The sequence below is a fragment of the Pleurodeles waltl genome, chromosome 1_2 (assembly GCF_031143425.1).
Source record: "Pleurodeles waltl isolate 20211129_DDA chromosome 1_2, aPleWal1.hap1.20221129, whole genome shotgun sequence".
NCBI classification, from domain to species: domain Eukaryota; kingdom Metazoa; phylum Chordata; class Amphibia; order Caudata; family Salamandridae; genus Pleurodeles; species Pleurodeles waltl.
The window spans coordinates 658,119,634-658,140,207 of record NC_090437.1 but is presented as its reverse complement, the minus strand read 5'-3'; the positions used below and the strand labels follow the sequence as shown (position 1 = coordinate 658,140,207).

Here is a 20,574-nt window from a genome sequence, read left to right as displayed (position 1 = left end):
CAAGCCACACCCAACCCGCCGAAATGGGGTAAGACTTGGGACATGAGCACATCCATAGATCAAGGAGTGCTAAACCACACAGTGTAATATACAATACCACCTCTAGCATGTCAGCTCAGCAGACACAACGGCAGCTTGGAACCTCTACATACAGAGAAGCTGGGGTTGAGGGCAGACTAAAGCCCAACATAGCTATGACCCAAGGAACAAGTGAACCCTGGTCATCATGGTGACCAACTCAAATGCACTTAACACCCCTTAGGTGGAGCTTAACAAACGGATGATAGAGAAAAATCATCAGGTGCAGAGGAAAATACATGCATGCAACTTGGTGCTTTCACACACCCTTGGTATACTAGCAGGTGCTGCATTTATTTATTCAGGGTTACCCCAACATTGAATGGGCAGTAATTCTGGATAAGTAGCACACGTAGTTACTAGATACCTGCAACAAATGCCAAGGTTCAATTATTTAACATCCAGTTTTTATTTGAAGAAATGTATTGATTCCCCTTGTAATAATCTTCTATTTTGCTCTATCCAGCCATTTTGAAAACTGTAAAGCATACATCATGGTGTATAACACATCTAATTCACCACAAGCCGCAAATTCATAGAAATGCCAGTCTCAGACAACAATCATACCCTAAATGGCAGTGGAAAAAGACAGTGAAGAGGAGAGGAATGCATGGAAAACTTGCTGTAACCGAGAAACAGGTTGTGCAGGAGTAGTGTGTGAAGAGTCAACCAACATATTAGAGAGAAAAGGAGGATGAAAAAGAATGTCTCAAGGTATGTGTCAAAAATAAATGTGCATGCTATGATTACTGAATGCAAAGTTTTTAAAGTTACTATTTTTCTATCATGTTGCATGTTCAGTGGAAGCAAAGCTATTCATCCTCCCTTGCCTGGACTGGTTTAAAAAGTATGACCTACGTCCCCAAAAGCTTGTTCATAAAATCCAAGGTTATCGCCACCCAGTCTCAAACACAGTAACACGTTTGCATTTCTACCAATGCTTGGCATTTGGCACATTAACAACATAATAACGCCCTAGCAGTAGTAAAAGCTAACATATTATTGAGAACTAATTCCAGCACAGAACAGCTATTCAGCTAAAAATCCATTATGGAACTTCATTTTAAAGGTAAGAAGATAATACTTACTCTGTTGCCATAAATAGTGCTTGAAGAACACTGTTCATGTAGCATGTATTACCCAGATTAATCAGACCAGTTTTACCAGTTTCAGATTTTCCAGACACTCTAGGTAAATAAGAGGCCAAAGAATTGGAATGGGATGTCCAGGCACTTTGACTAAGAACCAGCTTAATCTTCTCTTCATTTGGTTTAGGCAATTCCTATACATAGGAAGAAAATATTAAGTCACTCACGTTTCTATATTAATAGCTGTAGCAAACCCTTTCATTTAGTTAGTGCCTTAGGGGCACATCAGGCATGGATTCTGCACAATACAAATTAATGAAATGTAACAGAATACTAAAAATACAAAGACAAAATCCTCCCAAGTAAACCTTCTGCAAATGAAAACTGTTTAAACTTTGATGGAATGATTAACATACAGTTACAAAAGTAGACATCCTATCACTTCAATTATATTTTAGTAATGTAAAAAAGCATTTCTGCAAGCTAAAGTGGATGACTTTCTTTTTGTTGGTGAAGGTTTACAATACTATGGCATCACATTTCCCACCCACTTGCACAGGGCATTCCTCCCAAACAACCATCACCAATCTTGCACTTTACTGAAGCCTAATCATATTAAACCAAAGCCACCATGCCCTTAGCAAGAGGAATCTCACTGGAAGACCAAAAAATACAGTTTACTGAATTAAAACTGTTTCATCTTATCATCATATTATGTGGATCGTGTACCTGCACTGAGATATCGGAATCACAAATAAGGTAAAATAGCTGCAGGTAGGTGGTATTCAGGACTAAGAAAGTTTGAACCCATGAACTACATCACTAAGCAGTCCACGATTAAGGCCTTCTTTGATCAAAATTAAGACCTCTTACAATACATGACAGGGTGTGTTAACTATGTAAACATTGTAATTCTTTCTAAATTACTCATTTGGTTCCAACATTTCCCAGTGTATACAACTGTGGGCCCGATTTAGAGTTTGGCAGAAAAGTACTCTGTCACAAACATGACAAATATCTCATCCATCTTATTAATAGTGTATTTAATCAGGAGAAGTTGTAAAAAGGTATGTGGGATATCCATCCGGATCATGACAGAATACTGTCAAACTCTAAACCAGGTCCTATGTCTTTTTACAACACTGGAGACAAAATTAGACCATTTGAGCTGACATAACAAAAACCCACCGATATCTATGAAAAAATGCAAAGTTTAACAAAAAAAAGTCGACTTGTCTAGGCCTGATTTTAACAGGTATTTCTGGGCTATGTATATATACTTAATCCAGTACTTATGATCCGATACATATGAGTCACTGCAGAGTATTTTGGGGGAAATGTTATTACCGTATGTTTCACATGGTTTCTCCACTAAGTTTGACTCGTATGAATAACTGAAGATCGGACTGAGTGTTCTGCACAGATATGGCAACAAATCTAACGCATAAGGTATCCAAAGTTTACATTAGACACAGCAATTTTGGGGGAAATATCAACGCCTCCATCTTACAGGTTAAGTAAAGGTTTATCAGGCCCTGCAGATTTTCTTAAATTTCTTGGATACTTCTAGGAATTCAACACAGAATTAATTACCTTTTTTTGTATGTTAAAATAAAATGGGTCTTCCAGAAGCAGAAAGATGACAGGGAAAACATCCTTTGTCCTTCTCATACATCGAGACATGCAATCTTTGACAGAAATTATGGTGTTCTAAGTGTTAGTTCATTCCATCAACAACTAAGAAAAGATACCAACAGCTGTCCGGTCAGAGGGCCTCTTTATAAATTGGGAAAGAAAAAGGTTGAATATAAAGTAAGATATTTGAGTAAACGCCCATAATTTCATAATTGCAAGATCTTGGTGACACTGGTATAGGTAACCTTTAATATATTACTCCTTGCTTGATGGGAGGACATGATCTTAGGAGCAAAAGACTGCTGCCCAGGAAAATCCAGCCAACATGCATTTCATTATTTAATTAATTATTATTTTCACAAACATGTCAATATGTGGAAACTCTATGAACTACCATCGCTATCCGTATGACAACTCTCCAAAAATGGATGCAGTCTAGTGGCTGGTATCTGTGGATGCAAGTGTGACTTGATGTCAAGCTGCAAGTGAAGGCACTGAGGCGAAAGCTCTCAATTTTTCCCCCTGGCTACAGGAAATATGTTGATAGCAATACAAAGCAGAATGAATGTAACAAAAACAAGTTGGTCACTGTTGGTGAAATATTTACAGGTGAAGGAACAGCTTCCTCACATTACTCATTCTTTACTTTTCTGTGCTGTACTCCAATAACAGTTATGCATGAATTGCATTTACAGGGCTTAGAATTGTTTATCGATTGCATTTCACAGCACAGCTAAAATCAAGATTCCTTCTCTTTATTTCTTTAATAAGTGAAAGCTCCTCTTTTTTTGCCCACTATTCAGTTAGTGCAGTGGTTATCGTTACAAGGCTGGCCAGCGATTTTGCAAATGAAGTTTCATGATTAAAGCTGCTAATAGTATCGCATTATTCCAATGTCAGACAAGGAGCTGAGATACAAATTTTAAAAAGACAAATTCAAAAAAAATATTTTTTCCATTTTTGATTAAATGACCTTGAAGAAATCAGATCATGCCTAGCAGAAGTGAGATAGCGTTTGAGTGCAGAACATAGTATGAAAGATGGCAATATTGAAAAATGTGTCCGTATTTGTTACACCTGGCATCCTTAGGGTGGTCTTAACACAAATGTTTGCGTTGACCTTCTGTTTTGTTGCTGTATCTTTTTGTGGCCTTAGGACTCTGAGCACTTTACCAGTGCTAAGGTGCATGGTAACATTAGTATATATCAAGGGTGTGTAAACTGAGTGCTACTAGTGGGCCTGCAACCTCAATTATGCCACCCACTTACGTAGCCCTGTAAACATCCCAGGCCTGCCACTGCAGAGCCTGTGTGCGCAGTTTTACTGCCTCCCTGGCTTGGCATTTGAAATCCCTTGCCAAGCCTTAAACTCCACATTTTTACATATACGTCACCCCTAAAGTAGGTCCCAGGTAGCCTATAGGGCAGGATGCCATGTAAGTGAAAGGCAGGACATGTACTGCTCAGTGTTACATGTCTAAATAATGAAAAACTCCCAAAGTCGTTTTTCATTACTGGGAGGCCTGCCCTTCTGATAGACCAGCATTGGGAATTCCTTATAATGCATTTACACTGTAATTCTGATCTGAGAGGAGTAGCTGCATCATGTTCAGTACAATTTGAATGATGGTAACAAATCCTCTTTACTGATAAAGTCGGATTTATCATTATTTTTGAAATGCCATTTTTAGAAAGTGGGCATTTATCTGCACTCACTGCTCTGTGTGCCCACAGTCTGTCCCCAATTCATCTGGCTTGGGCTAGGTGACAGATACACTTGTGCATTCCTTTCAGACACCCACAACACTAGATACTCAGCTGTATCTGCATACTGATGGGTCTTCCTGGGAGGAAGTTGGGAAGGGCTCCCCCTTACATCTCAAAGGGGGATGGCCAGGGCCTTCACAAAGGGGATGATTACCTCACACTGATAGCCTGGAGCTGGGGCTGACACAGAAAACTTTTGTAGTCATCCCCCACATCAAATGCATTTGCTAGTATGAGTACTGCGTCTATGACCCACTAAAACAGTACACTTCTGGACTCAAGGAAACCCCGCTTGAGTAAAGACTGCTGTGTGCCAGGATCGCCACTCTGCCAGACATGACTGTTTCCAGGAACTGCTGCTCTGCCCATTGTGGTGCCTAGCGGACAGATGGAGAGAATTGTAGTTTATGAACATTACTGAATATCATATGGTGGAAATATATTAACTCTAATCCTCCAGTATTGCAACAGCAGCCATCACCAATTCTGAGAACACTCTAGGCACTGGACTGAGGCCAAAGAGGAGTTCTATGAAAATGCTTGGCTGGTGAGAGCTGCAGATGCAAAAAGTGAAAGAGATTTCTAAATCTCTGTCCTATCCTAAAAATCAGAGAATCCCATCCATTTCATAGCTCAAAGAACTGGTTTGCTGCACTGATGGTCCTCTGCATGATTACAAGACCATTTCCTCTGGCCATCATGCAGATTTTTCAGTTTTTGGAAATGTAGTGGCCATCTTGGTGTATGCTCACTTATGAGTCCATGATCACAGAAATAGGGTTCTTATCAGTATGCCTCACCAAACCGTAGTTCTCTGCAGAAAGGCAAAAAAAAAACAGTTGAGTGGGACTTCTCTACTTAACATCCAAGAGACTAGGAAAGACTCAAGAGAAAAGCGACACATGCAGTACATTCCACCTCTTCATTAGTAATAGAAGCACACTGCAGAAAGGAGAAAAAAAGTTTCCAAGAGGTTTGGGGCCAGATGTACAAAAATGCTTTGCATTTCTTAATAGTACAAATTGGTATTCCGGGTCGTTGAGAAATGTAAAACAACCTTTTCTTATGGCCAAAGTGTAGGAAGCTGGTCTGGTGTGTTGTGGACACATAAGGTGTTTGCACCTTATACAAGGTCCAGGCGACCCCTATTAGTTAGTGAACCAGTGTCTAGGAAGCAGGGGCTCTCCAGTGGTAGCTGTGGTGAGCAGTCAAGACTTATCTAGGAGGAGTGAAAAGCACTTGCAATACCACAGTAGCTGATCTCACTTGCAAGGAATCACACAGTGTTGCAAAAATAAAGGTACTTTATAACAGTAACACTGAACTAGATTACTTAAAGGCAGTCCCCCAACTGGATGTAATTACACACTATATACACATGGTAAGTATTAAGAATTGGCATAGAAAAACAACAAGCATAGGCAAGAAATAGCAGAAAATAGCTAGGGCCCTTTTGGGGAGGTTTGGGGGTGGGGGGTGGAGTTACACCATATACTAAAATAGTGGAATGAGAAGATAGGCCCCACACCCAAGGATGTGGAATAGTTAGAAGGGAGCTGGGAGAGCTCGGGACCTCAAGAGGTGAGTGCCTAGATGACTCCCAGTGACCAGGAGAGCAGAGGTAAGTTACCTGGCCTTCCCAAAGATTAACAAGGAGACTTGGAAAATAAACTTTGCAAGAACACAACCAGTCCAGTGGAACCCGAAGGTGGATTCCAATAGAAGATGACCTGTAAAAAGAAGGGGAGAGAGTCCAGTCAACTCAGGAGTGTCCAAGTGGGGCAGGAGCCACTACCCACCCATCTGTGGATGAAGATCCGGGTCGACGGTGGATGATGAAGGCCAGCTGTGGAGCCCAGAAGGTGAAGCAGAGTCCCTGAAGTCATGCAGAAACTGTCTCACGCCAGTCGCTGGGTCACAGTCAGGTCAATGGTCAGGAGGACCACCAACAAGCCCTGGCAAACGCAAATCTGGGAGAGAAGAAGAGGACCAGCAAGGCCCAAGAGAAGTGACCCTGGGAGGGGAGTCTGGGCTAACCCTCAGAAGTTGGCAGAGCCAGCAGAAGCAGTTGCAACCTCCACAGGCAACCCACTGGCAGACGGCACAGTAAGTTGCAGTGAGGCCCAGTCAGCACACCTGAAGAGGAGTCCCTTGTCACTGGAGCAGCAGAAGAAAGACTGTCCTTACAACGAGGAAGTATTGGAGGCCAGGGCTCAACAAGCTTTGGTTGCTGCAAAATGTGTGGTGTACAGGGGTTCTGCCTGCAAGGAGCGGCAAGATCTCACCGTCTCCCAAGTCGGTCAGAAAGCAGAAAGGACCAAGAGGACCACTTAGAACCACCATCTGTGTTGGAGGATCTACGCAGTTCATGTGGAGAGCAGATCCTAGCAGTCAGACGTTGTTGCTTTAGGTGCCTGCGGATGCAGGGGAGTGGCTCCACTCCAACGGAGATACCTTCTTTCTTCTTTGGTGCTTCTTGCTGACCCCAGAGGATGCACAGCCAGGGAAGTGTTGAAATTGCTCGAAGGAGCTGGAGAAAAAATATTGCAAGGTGAGGTCGTCTCAGGGGTTGCAGGTTTGATTGGTTCCTGTAAAGTACAGCAGCGGTTCTGGTGGCCAAAAGCAGATGAGGTCGATATAGAGGAGTCCTCGTGGAGTCTTGCATGCCGAATCTGGTGACGCACCAGCAAGGGAGTCCCTAAATAGCCATGACAGGGGGCTTGGTCACTCTGCAGGGTAACCACCTATCGGAGGGGGTCATTGACGTCAGTCACCGGTCCTGACCGATCAGATGCTCCCAGGGGCCTCTGCACCTCTTGTTTCCAAGATGGCAGAATCAAGTGGCCACCTGGAGGTGCTCTCGGCACCACCCCTGGGGTGGTGATAGACAGGGGAGTGGTCACTCCCCTTTCTTTTGTGAATTTCGTGCCAGAGCAGGGACCGGGGGTCCCTTTACTGGTGCAAAACAGATTATGCCAGGAGGGCAACAAATGTGTCCTTCAAAGCAAGCCAGTGGCGTGGGGAGGCTACCCCTCCCCAGCTATGTAACACCTATTTCCAAGGGAGAGGGTGCTGCAATCCCTCTCCCAAAGGAAATCCTTTGTTCTGCCTTCCCCTGCTTGAGCTGGTCAAGCAGCAGGTGGGCAGAAACATGTTTGAGGGGCTGCAGCAGTGTGGGCTGCCCGCAAGTCCTGAAAGCCTGGTAGGAGCAATACTGGGGGGGGTCCTTTAAGGAGCTCTCAGAGTACATGGAATCATGCCACCAATACTGGCATTAGTACTGGGGTCTGATTCCAACATGTTTGATACCATTGTGTAGCTGGACCACATGTAGTGACCTGCGGCCAGTACACAGGTAAAATGGCTTCCCTGCACTTACGAAGTCCAGGTCACTGGAGCTGGAGTTTGATGGGGCATGTGCAGGGGCTTGTGCAGGGGTGCCCTCACACACAGGAACCTGCACCCTGCCCTCTGGGCTAAGAGGGCCTACCATAGAGTTAGTGATCTAGTCTCCAGTAAAAGGTGCATGCACCTTTTCACGCAGGCTGCAATGGCAGGCCAGCAGACACTGTCTGCATGGGCTCCCGAGGGGGGGGCATAATACATGTTGCAGCCCATGAGGGACCCCTGGTGTTCCAATGCCCTGGGAACATAAGTACCATACACAAATGACTTACAGGGGTACACCAATATGCCAATTGTGGGGTGTAAAGGGTCCCAAAGCAACCACATTTAGAGGAGAGAGCACAATCACTGGGGTCCTCGTTAGCAGGATTCCAGTGAGAACAGTCTAAGCACAGTGATAACAGGCAAAAAGAGGGAGTAACAATGCCAGAAAGTGACTTTACTGCACAAAGGCCTTTAAAAAAAAAAAATCGAAATTTGCAATTCCCAGAATAGAAAATTGCAAATGGGGATTACCTATTTGCGATTCTTATTCTGATGTACAAAGCATTTCCTAAATGCAAGTTGGGTATTTAGGAGATGCAACTACCACCAACTTGAAGTTGGTGGTACCCAGGTGCAATTTTTTTTAGTTTTTGTTTTTTTTATACTCCAATAGAGCACACACGCCCCTTAGGCATATGTGTGCCTACATGTGGACCCCTATTTTTGAGATACACCAAGGGGGGCCTTTTGCCCTTTGTCATCTGTGGTTTTGCCTTTCCTAAATAGCGATTTTTTAGCAAGAAATTGCTATTTCAGAAAATGCAAAACTGGTCCATTGCCTAAAATGCAATGGGATTTCTTAATACATCTGTATCTCTGTATATACCATTTTGTATTTCTTAGTGATTGCTATAAAGTCATGCAAAATTGCATTTTTGTACATTTGGCTCTTGGAGTCCAAAACAACAACAGATTTTCCATCCCCAGTCGTTTTGCCTCCTTCCTCCTATTTTTTCTGACCTGTTTTTGTTGGCTTTAGGACTCTGGGCACTTTACCACTGCTAACCAGTGCAAAGTGCATTTGCTCTCTGTGTAAAGTGTACTGAACTGTTGATTGGTTTATCCATGATTGGCATATTTGATTTGCTGGTAAGTCCCTAGTAAAGTGCACTAGAGGTGCCAGGGCTTGTAAATCAAATGCTACTAGTGGGCCTGCAGCACTGGTTGTGCCATCCACATTAGTAGCCCTGTAAACATGGCTCAGACCTACCATTGCAGTGTCTGTGTGTGCAGTTTTAAATTGCACCTCTCTAGACAGTGACACAAAAGGGGGTGGGAGTGTAGCCTGCATATCCTGATGAGCGAGCCATCTGAGCTAGAGGGGAGGGAGGAGTGGTTGTTCATACCTGAAAGGACTGTGCCTGCCCTCACACAACGCAGTCTCCAACCCCCTGGTGTGCGTCTGTGGCCTGGCCTGGACAAGGAAGGATCTTTTAAACACTAGAGGCTTTGCTTTGAAGTTTGACAACTTCAAAGGCAGATCTGGGTATAAGAAGAAGACCCAAGTCCTAGAATCTTTCTGGAATCAAAAGGAACCCTTGAGAAGAGCTGAAGGAGGAGGACTGTCCCTTAGCTCTGCTGCTTTGCTGGACTAGCCTGCAGTTGCTGCTTCTGCCTGAAAAGAGTGTAAAGGGTGAACTTTGCTGTGTGTCCTGCTTGAGAAAATTCTCCAAGGGCTTGGAGTAGAGCTTGTCCCCTGTTGGAAGTCTCAGGGACACCAGACACTTCAGTTTCCTTGACCTGCAGCACAGGGAACTGTGTGTTTTGTGCTGTTCAAGAGGGGAAACCACTGCGACGCCGCCAACGACGCCGCTGGCCTGCACCATGACCTGCCAACGTCACACGGAGTCGCATTGCCCCGCTTCATACGGTGACCCTGGTCTCCCCGACGCCGTCATCGGACGACTTCACTGAGTCGCTGCTTGCACTGTGACCTGTGGGCCCGCACTCTGGCATCGTCTGCTCAAACCGCAACCTGGGCATCCCCGACGATGATGCTCCTGCTGACACCCGCACCGTGGCCTGTGGACACCGCTCGTGAGGTACACAAAGCACAGTCCCGCACCACAGCCCCGGTCCACCGACGCCAGCACCATCGACTTGTGTGCTGTCAACAGGCATCCTGCCTGCATCGTGGCCTGTGGACACCGCTTGCGAGGGTCACGAAGAATCGTCTCATCCCGCACCGCTGGCTTGGCCCTACCGACGACATCGCTTCAGCAATGACGACGCTGCTGCCTGCACCGTGACCTGTGGACACCGCACTTTGCACCACCACGCATCACACCGCAGCCCTGGTCTCACTGACGCTGCTGGATGCAATCACTGAGCCGCTGCCTGGACCGTGACCTGTGGGCACTGCCCATCGCATCGTCCCGCTTCGCACCGCAGCCCCAACGCCATCCACGCCGGCGCACCTGATTTCATCAGCCCAGAGTTCGATCCGCCACGCGTGTGACCTCAAGGGCCCTACGACTCCTTCATCAGACTCTGGAACCGACACCGCAACGTCAGCAACGCCACTCTCCGGAGCTCACCATAAGGATCACGACGCCTGCAAATCCAAGGTACTGTTTGCAGGTCTTCCCGACACAGTAGGTGGCCCGCAACGCTGCAGCCGGCTTGAACTGTTGGTTTTGTTGATCACAACGCCGTGATAGCCCCAGGTGGAGCTATCGACTTCAAGGAACTGTATTTTTGAGAACATCTTGCACAATTCATATTTTTATTACTGTATGTTGGATTTTTATTGTATTTGGTCTTGTTTTATATAGATAAATATTGGCTATTTTTCTAAAACTGGTGTGGTGTCCGGTTGTAGTGTTTTCACTTATTACTGTGTTTGCTTCTGAGATAAGCCTGTCTGCTTGTGCCAACCTACCAAGGGGGTGGAGCAGGGGTTATCTGAGCGAGTATCTCCCTTATCCTGAAAAGAGTGAGGGTCCCTACTTGGACAGGGTGCAAGCCGACTGCCAACTAAAGATCCCATTTCTAACACAGGTTGGAAGCGGTGAGGATAGGACTTGCATTTGCACTTGACCTACAGTGATTGGTGCACACTACTACCATATCGCAGACCACTACGTACGACATACTGTGTTTTCCTTTTTGTTCTCTGGTGTCCTCCTAGAGATAGTGTGATATTTTTGGACTCTGGTTTTTGGTTGTGAGGCCTTTGCAGAATGGAAGTCAACTTTCGGCACCTGGAGTACTACACGTTGAGGGAGCTAAAGGTTTTCTGCAAGGAAAGGGGACTGGCTGTGAAGAGAAGTTCCGAGGTGGGTCTTTGAGACAGCCCTGTTTCAGTATGAGATGAAACGCTGGGAAGCAGCCATACCAGATCGTTCCAAGGAGGTGGACTACTCTGATGAGGAAAGGGAACCAGAGAGAGAGAAATAGCTCCGAGCTCAGGAGCAATTGATGAGCGAGCTGGACGATCAGCTTAAGAGAGCTGAGGCTAAGACAGCCTTAGCCAAGGAAAAATAAATGTTGGCAGCTCAGGAGCTGAGCTGTGAAGAGCTGAAACTGCAAGCCACGAGGGCCGAGTCCAGTTCAGATGGTGGCAGCAAAGATCTTGTATCTATTGCAGATGAAGAAGTGCACATGCCCAGAGACTTGGTGCCCTACTTGAAGGAGGGGGTTAACACACACCAGGAGGTTCAGGAGTATGAGGTAGCTCCAGTGATGCACAGGGTCCCTGAGGTGGGATTTGGGAACTGGCACGGGGAGTCATATTCCTAGTAATGGGAGGGACACTCTAATGGCTCTAGGTGGGAGTGACAGGAAGAGGGGTTCCCCCAGGTAGAAGTCCTGGTTATGGAGTGTGGAGACATCCCAGAAGAGTATGGGTCGAGTGTCAGGGACAGTCAGGTATTGTCTCACCAGTCTCAGGAGGGTGATGTGAGGTACGTTTTCAAGGCTGAGTCACTGGATGGTTGGGTGAAGCGTAGTTTGGTTAATTCATGTGAGGGGCTGAGTGATGTAATTGCTGGAGAGCATACGTCTAGTCCATATTTTCCAGAGCTATGCCAACACCAGGTGGAGTGTGAGTTCTCTGACCCCAGGGAACTTACACTGGAGGCAGACCTCTGGGTGAGTACCATAGAGTCTAAAGAGGCTTTTGGGGGTGCTCCTGAGGGGAGTGGTCTAGGTATTTCCCAACCAGGTGAGGTGGGAAAGGATTGTAGTGTCTCAGGTAGGTCCCAGTGTAGTGGGATGAGTGAGGGATCCCATGTCCAGTCTCTGAGGAGAGGGAATGGGGTTGGGCTGAGGCCCAGGGTGCCTGAGATCCAGTCCCAGGTCCTGGAGGGTTCCATGAGGGAACGCCAGGAGGGGAGCCTAGGCTGTGCCATAGGGCCATCTGCTGAGGGAGACCCCAGAGTGTCAGGAGAATCTGAGGGGGCGACTGTAGCCAGCATCCCACCAGTTCTGGTGTCTGGCAGTACCACTCCTGTTGAGGTGTGCAGAAGTCCAGACAGAGGGTTGAGAAGGGGTTGCGGACCCCAGTGGAGAACCTGGAGGGTCAAGGGTTAGCTCTAATGTCAGAGCACCCCAGGAATGACTTTGGTGAGACCATTTCTGGGTTGGGGGGGAATCAAGACTCCTGCCAGATGGGCAGAGGTCAGTAGACCTGCGCCAGCCAGACTCGTGTGGCCCTTGGGGAAGGTGTTTCCCTTGTGGGGAATAGGTGTGGCCCCCCCAGGAAGTCCTGGTGCACCAGGCTATGGTTCAACCGCAGGGTGGTGACTCTGGGTTGGATGATCAGGTTCAGGGGGTAAACTCTGACCTGATGGGGAGTAGGTGTGCTCCCCAGGAAGTCCTGGGTTGCCAGGTAGTGGTCCAGTCTGAGGGTACAGACCCTAGACTAGAGGATCAGGTGCAGGGGGTAAACCCTGACCTGAAGGTGGGGGGGGGACGGTTTGCCCAATCACCCCCCCGGTGTGACTTCTAGGGGTACTCTCCATGATGGGGGGTTGCAGAACCCTGGGAGTAGGGGCAGGGGAGGAAGACACTTACCCCTGACCCCAGTTCAATCTAAGGGTACAGACCCTGGATTGAAAGCCCAAGTTCAGGGTGTCCCCCCTGACCTGGAGGGAGGGGCTACTGCTAACAGTGCCCCTACCGTGTTGTCTTCTGGGGAGGCCACGGCCAGTTGGGGGGTGCAGGACCCCAGAAGGGGGGGCAGGGGGAGGGAAGCCTCACCCCGGGCCCTGGGCCAACCTGAAGGTACAGACCCCAGGATGGAAGACCAGTTGCAGGTTAACATCCCTGCACTGTTGAGAGAATTGTGCAGGACTGCTTCTTCAAGCAACCTGGCAATTCTGAACTCTGAGGGTGACGTTCTTAGGGGGAGGGTACAGAGCCCCAGACGGGATGACCAGGGTCAGGCTGTCATCCCTGACCTGGTGGAAGGGAGAGTGGTCACAGGGTGCCAGACACCTGGGGCTACCGCCCCCGACTCTCCACAGTCACAGTGGTTGGAGAGCCTTGAAAGGCCTGGAGCCTGGCTCTCATCCCGACAGCTGTCAGTTGCCACTGTGGCTTGCTGTCCTGGTGGACAGAGTTGCCCCTGGGGGTGGAGGGGCAGGGGGTGGGGGAGGACAAGAGTCACACCCCTGGGGGTGGAGTGGGCAACACCACTGTGTTGGCCCTGGTGGTATTATCTGGCCCCTGGGATACATCTGTGAGCAAAGTATGGTTAGGTGCTGCACAGATGGTATCTGCAGGTGAGGCGAAAGGTTCCCCATGGGTTAGCTTAGTGGGCCCTGAGAGTATGGACTCAGGGATCCAACTGGAGTCAGGAAGGCGTAGAAGGGGAACATGTCCCTGCTGTTGTGGGCCTGGTCCTTGTTCTATCGCCCCAATCAGGAAGTACATCAACGTATTGATTGTTCTCCCCTGGCTTTAGGCTGGTGGGGAATTGTGTTGGAAATGACCCTTTTTGCAGGGTCATCCCCAGTCTTTTTGCAGGGTCATCCCCAGTCTTTTTGCCTCCTTCCTATTTTTTCAGACCTGTTTTTGTTGGCTTTAGGACTCTGGGCACTTTACCACTGCTAACCAGTGCTAAAGTGCATATGCTCTCTGTGTAAAGTGTACTGTTGATTGGTTTATCCATGATTAGCATATTTGATTTACTGGTAAGTCCCTAGTAAAATGCACTAGAGGTGCCCAGGGCCTTCAAAACAAATGCTCCTAGTGGGCCTGCAGCACTGATTATGCCACCTAGGAGTGGCCCTGTAAACATGTCTCAGAACTGCCACTGCAGTGTCCGTGTGTGCAGTTTTGCACTGCCAATTCAACCTGGCAAGCGTACCCACCTGCCGGGCCCAAACCTTCCCTTTTACTACATGTATGTCACCCCTATGGTAGGGCCTAGGTAGCCCCATGGGCAGGGTTCAGAGTATTTAGAAGGTAGGATAAGTACGGGTGTTTTTTACATGTCCCGAAATACTGCCAAATTTGTTTTTCACAATTAAGAGGCCTATCTCTCCCAAAGGTTAACATGGGGACTGCCTTTAAATATCTGTTAAGTGTAGTTTTCCATTAGGAACAGCTAGAGATATGGAGTTTGGGGTCTCTGAACTCACAATTTAGAAATACATTTTTTTGGTACAGTTGGTTTTTAGATTGACTGTCTGAAATTGTCACTTTAAGAAAGTGGGCATTGTCTTGCTTAACCATTCTGTGCCTCTGCCTCCCTGTGAAAACCACATATGGGTCAGACGGACAGTTGGGCTATTTGTGAATTCCCCCTGGACAGTGACACAAAGGGAGCTGAGGTGTTCCCTACATATCCTGATGGGTCGTCCTGGGCTAGAGGGGGAGGGAGGAGTTGACATCTGCACCTGAAAGGGCTGTACCTGTCCTCACACAATGTAGTCTCTAACCCCTGGAGTGTGTCTGGGGCCAGGCCTGGGCAAGGCAGGATCTGGTGAACAACAGAGACTTTCCTGTGAAGTTTACCTACTTCAAAGACAAAAATTATTAGAAGTAGTGGACCCAAAACACCAGATTTCTAGAGCACTTCTGTATCAAGAGAGACCTCTGCCAAGGAGAAGAGCTGGAGGGGGCGGGAGGTACTGCCCCTTTGCTGTGTGTGCTTTGCTGGATTGGCCTGCAATTGCTGCTCCTGCCTTAAAGAGAACAAAGACCAGACTTTGCTGTGTATCCTGTTTGCGAATATTCTCCGAGATCTTGGACTGAGCTTGCCTCCTGTTAAGAAGTCTCCGAGACATCAAAGACTTCATCTGCCAGCACTTGGGCTCTCTTGCTGAGACCCCTGAATGCCAAGTAGTTCCACATCCAGTCCCTGGGGGAAGCTGGCAGAAAAATCCATGCACTGGAGCCGAAGGGTAAAGAGAGGAAAAATATATATTTATAGCGCTGCACTGCTGCTGAACAAAATAAACACAGCACCAGTGAAATCGACACATCGCCAGCTCATTGCAGATTCATCATTGAAGTGTGTCCGGAATTTCCATAAATCCGTAAGTGTCAAAATCTTCATCACCACCACAGGGACCTAAGGCTGCTAGTCCAGAAACCAACACAGCGCTTACCTGGCGGAGAAAGTATCGACATACGGCCTCACTTACGAATAAGAAATTGCACGCTTGCCTGTGTGGCTTTATGTTTCACGCATACCATACATAAGTACTTTGTGCTAAAACAACATATCCATTGATTTTGATGGATTAAGACTATTTTTACTTTAAAAAATCATATCTTAGCTTGTGTATGTTGGATGTTTGGTGCTTTGGTCTTGTTTAATTTAGATAATTATTGGCTATTTTTCTAAACTGGTGTGGAGTCCTTTTGTGGTGTTTTCACTGCGTTACCGGCTGTGTTGGCACAAATACTTTACACATTGCCTCTGAAATAAGCCTGATTGCTTGTGCCAAGCTACCAACGGGGTAAGCAGGGGTTATCTGAGCTGTGTATCTCCTTTACCCTGACTAGAGTGAGGGTCCCTACTTGGACAGGGTGTAAACTAACTGCCAACTAGAGATCCTATTTGTAACATTCAGAAATAAATTGGCATTGCTACAAACAGAACTAGGAATCTTTCTGACCTTTTAAAGAAGTCCACCAATCCCTTGCCCTCAGCTAATCTCTCAAATAACAAAAGAAAGCTATGAAGACAAAACAAAAAAACATATTGAAATGTATTCCCTGACAGCTGCATCTATTTTTCCACAAAAGGCACTATGATTTAAACCTGCAGCTGTGTGGATCTCCTTTGAACTGATACCAGAACCTGCAGTGAGAAACACTGTTTTCTGTCATTCTTCTATCAGCCCATCCTCTCATTTCACTGACCCAATATATCTTTACCACTTATTTTCTTCATGACTCACATAATCAATTACTCCCTTAGCCAATGTATAGTGCCTGACTGCCTCAATAATGGCCAATTCACCCCTTTCCTAGGGAAAGTCATATTAAGTTGTGTTGCAATAAAATACACCTCCTTCATAACCAGCAGTTGGGATTTACATCTGGTTCTCCTTCTATAAGGGGCATCACTGGCAATGTTCTCTTTCAGGAATCTGAAGCAGAAAGGGTATGTTTAGAGGTGAACACTTTCAGCCTGGAGGGGAGATCCTTCTGGGGTACAGCACAGCATATGTAGCATGTTCAACTTCCATCATGCCACTGATGAGTGAACACCATAAAGTGAGTTCAGCAGGGGAAATACACCTCCCTCTTGATAGGAAAAGGCCTACCAACACCCTAAGTGGATGGGCTTAAATGCCCAAGAAAATGTATGGGAGCAGTACTACTAAACATGAGCCCTAGAATAAAAAAAAGACTAACGCTCGTGGGAGGGCCTCCAAGGAAACAACATCAGCAGTTACTTATCTAATTACTGGAAGCTTGCTCAGTAGACAGTCTTGAAAAGGGAAAACAAGTAGTTTAAGTTCGGTGAATATGGTGGCTCAGGAATGGTATAGCCTATGCTCAGCTTTTACCCACAGAAAGTTCAAACTTTCCTTTTCAAGGGAGAAAGTGCCAGTGGTTCTGATGTGGGATGTAAAGGCTTCAGATGCCTCCTTTCAGTTCTTTATTGAAAAATTACAGATTTGGAAGACTTGTTCAATCCTAAACAGAGAACCACAGTTACGTGCCAAGCAGTCAGAAAGACCTTTCTTTGGTGCAAAATGAGCTGACTTATTTACATTAAAGACTGTTTACGTCTTGATGTTTCTTTGGGGTTCCAGTGTAAACAACGCAGTGGCAGCAGTCTCTCGACAACATAAAGTACCTAGTTAGTTCAACGTAATGAGGTAGCCATAAGGCCAAAACAATACTGCAGGCCAAAACCTACACAGAAATGTTGGCTCACATACAAATTGTGGAAAAATTTTCATGAAAAATCATAGTAGTCCATCATCAGTAGGTGGTAACATATTTTAAAGATAGATGGTTTCAAACTCCACACAATATACATTTATCTAACAGATTACCACCTAGACTCGACATTCAAATTGTAGGGATAGTTCAACAGTTGTTGGCACTATAGAATGATTATATGAAGAGATCTAGACACATTTATAATAACTAAAGTCACTTGTGCCACTCAGAGATCACTAAATAAGTTATGACTAGAATGGAAGACTTTAGTGGGATTTCCCTGATAACTCCACCACAACAATCTTCCACTTAGACAACGAAAAAGGTCAAGTAATAATATGAAAATTTCAGGCACACAACAATGTTAAAAACAATTTAGACATTTAGATCACCAGGATATCAAGTCTCTGTAATTTGCTAAATAGGATGCATTAATAAGAAATGGTCGAATACAGAAAAACTGCAAATAAATTAGGTCATTTTACCTTAATAACCTCCAGTATTGGTTCATAGAGGTCAGGGAATCCAGAATAATGATATATCATACAGTGCATCAACTCTGTAAACTGCATTAAGAAGGTCATGCTGGAAGGTAGTCCATCGCACTTCAAAGACTGGACTAGATGAACAACATGTGGGATCACCTAAGAATGACAAAAGGGTTAAGGAACAAAATAGCATTCGTTTTTCAAAGAAATTACAAAACAGCACTTTCCTACACTCAAGAAACGAGAAAAGGTGATGAACAGGAATGTCCACAGTGAAACAGTCACCTCCATCAACATTATTTTGTCAATGATTATTTCTTCCAACTATTAAGAATGATAGGACATTTTCACTCAAAGATTGGAAATAAATCCATGATGGAAATATAGTTATTCAACACATTTAGAAGAAAATGAACAGGGTGGCCACAAATTAATATACCATAATACGCCAAAACCACAATTTTTAATACATCTAATGGTTAATAGAAAGGGTGCAGTTTAGTTCCTCATTACTGAACATTCATTCCGTGCTAATGCAAAACAGCATTCTAAGATTAATCGTTTTATGGATCTGATTGATATTAAAAGTAAAAAAACTTCAGTATTATATGCATTCTTTAGACTAATAAGGTACATAGTTAATGGCCAAGAATGAAGAAAAACTTACTTGACTGAAATCCTAGCTTCCCATCATCTAAAACTTATTTGACTTTGTAAGTATTATAAAGCATCCTCCCATTTGTGAAGTCTGAAATTGAATTTCACATTTCTAAAATCGTTTTAACTGAGAAAAATATGTCTAGCTTGTATTTCCCTTTTCTTTCCTCTAATAAGAAAATCAGGTTTTAGTTAAATTCTGACACAAAGAGGACATTAGGCAGAGTACATTAGCTTTAGTTTCTTTTACAAACAAGGAAAACGGGAAAAGGACATGATGCAAGTGGGCAGTAGATTTACAGGAATATGTTGTCACTGCCTAATAAAGGCATGGAATACTGTTCATTGTTAAATAAGAAGGCTCATTCTGATACTATACTGAGAGCAGGGATTTAAATTACTAATTTCCACCAACAATTCTGGTTCTGTTTATGAATTTAAAGACAATACCCATGGTGGTGAACTAGGGCTAAAAGTAAGTAATTTGTCCATCATGGATCTTCTTTGATACTCAGCCTTAGACTAACAGCATACTGATCTTTGCCCTGATAAGGCTATGCCTAAACAGGGAAAAGGTAACTAGAGAGAAAACAGTTCATCAAATAAGTTGTGAAAAGTGGTACGGCCTACCACAGTATTAGTCTTGGAGTCAGAAACTATGCAAGATTGCTTGTCAGATATGCAAAATTATCTCTAAGCTGCAGCTCTGCAATTCCAACAGCAACTATGTATACATGTGATATATAGCATGGAAATGGGTGCACAGCAACCAAGTGATATAAAGAAAGACTTTATCCTAGGGCAAGAGGGCACACAAGAAGAGGGATACAGGAGGGTGAGGGAAAAGGGGATACAGAGCACAGAAGGCAGTTCTAGAAGGAGTAGGTGGCTATATTGGGTCAAAGGAAGGTAAGCAGCAAGAAAGGGGTTATAATTAAGCAGCAGTAGAGAATTCTTTTTACAGAGAATCTAGTAAATGAGTAGTCAATGGACCGGTAGTTTCTCATAGCAGTAATGGATTTCACAACACTAAAGGAATTAACCCAGAATATAACATGCAAGTTAACAAGCAAAACTGCATGCAAGCCCTCATGATAAACCACAGATCTTTCTTCACATCTGCTATATAAAGTTAGTGAGCAACTGGGAAGGAATGACCTGGGAATTAATCTGATGGATGGGCTAGAGAGGGAAAGGGATAACAAACAGCAGATTTATATGAAAAACTGAAAAGAATACTTTGCAAATGAACTTGTATTACACTGAAACAATTCATGAGATTCCTGTGAAAATAGTGGCTAGCTGTCAGTTACACTACACCCCATACAACAGCTGATGATAAAACCTGCGTCCACTAGAAATTCTCCTAACAGACATACCTCAGGTCCTAGTACAGTGTGTAGGCCTATTTGATATTGATGTGCCACCTGCCTAATTTATTCAGCCAAGTGTGTGAAATCCCATGTCAGGTGTAATTTAGTAGAATGTATGCCTGCATTTATGGCAGCAGGCAAGTTTCTGTGGGTCTGTTTTAAGGAACACGGTGGGGTGATGCATATCCTGTGTATGAAGTTAAACTGAACAAACGTAAATCGGGCAATGAGGCTGTCTGGATGAGCACCAGTCCCTCCCTCCAATCTTTGTCTGTAAAGCATTCTCCATAAACTGCTTCTCTCATTTTTGTCTCGCTTTGACTCTTAACTAATCTTCACTGATGGCTATCACCCTCTGGCATTATCTGTACGCAGATTTCTAATTTAAGTGATAGGTCGGTGTTCTTGTGCTTCTTCCCTTGCATCCTTTGCAAGCTTTTTAAATGGCATAATATAGCTCGAAATGAATTGTGTTTAACTGAAGTGCTGCATTGGCTTCATCCCATTGCAGGAGCAGCTCACAGACTGCCAGAATGCAAACATCTCCTGCTTTCTATTTCACCACACTGAGTTCACAACCCATTTTTGGAAACATCGAGATCACCTATAGTGGTGGATCAGATGTGTATCCAAGGTATCAGCCCCATCTGGCGCTATATATACTCCAAGCATTAAGGCCAAGTT

The 20,574-nt window shown here is 45.1% G+C and overlaps 1 protein-coding gene across 5 annotated transcripts in view; it reads right to left on the bottom strand.

Annotated features, from left to right (window-relative positions):
• The window catches only part of USP38 (ubiquitin specific peptidase 38), a 155,705-nt gene that overhangs the window by 63,437 nt on the left and 71,694 nt on the right, over nucleotides 1-20,574 (bottom strand). For all 5 annotated transcript variants that reach the window (XM_069242586.1, XM_069242585.1, XM_069242587.1 and 2 more), the window contains exons 6-7: nucleotides 17,858-18,016; nucleotides 1,167-1,360 (exon numbers count right to left, since the gene is read on the bottom strand). In XM_069242586.1, coding sequence (XP_069098687.1) covers nucleotides 1,167-1,360; nucleotides 17,858-18,016 — 353 coding nt within the window. The remainder of the gene's footprint in view (nucleotides 1-1,166; nucleotides 1,361-17,857; nucleotides 18,017-20,574) is intronic.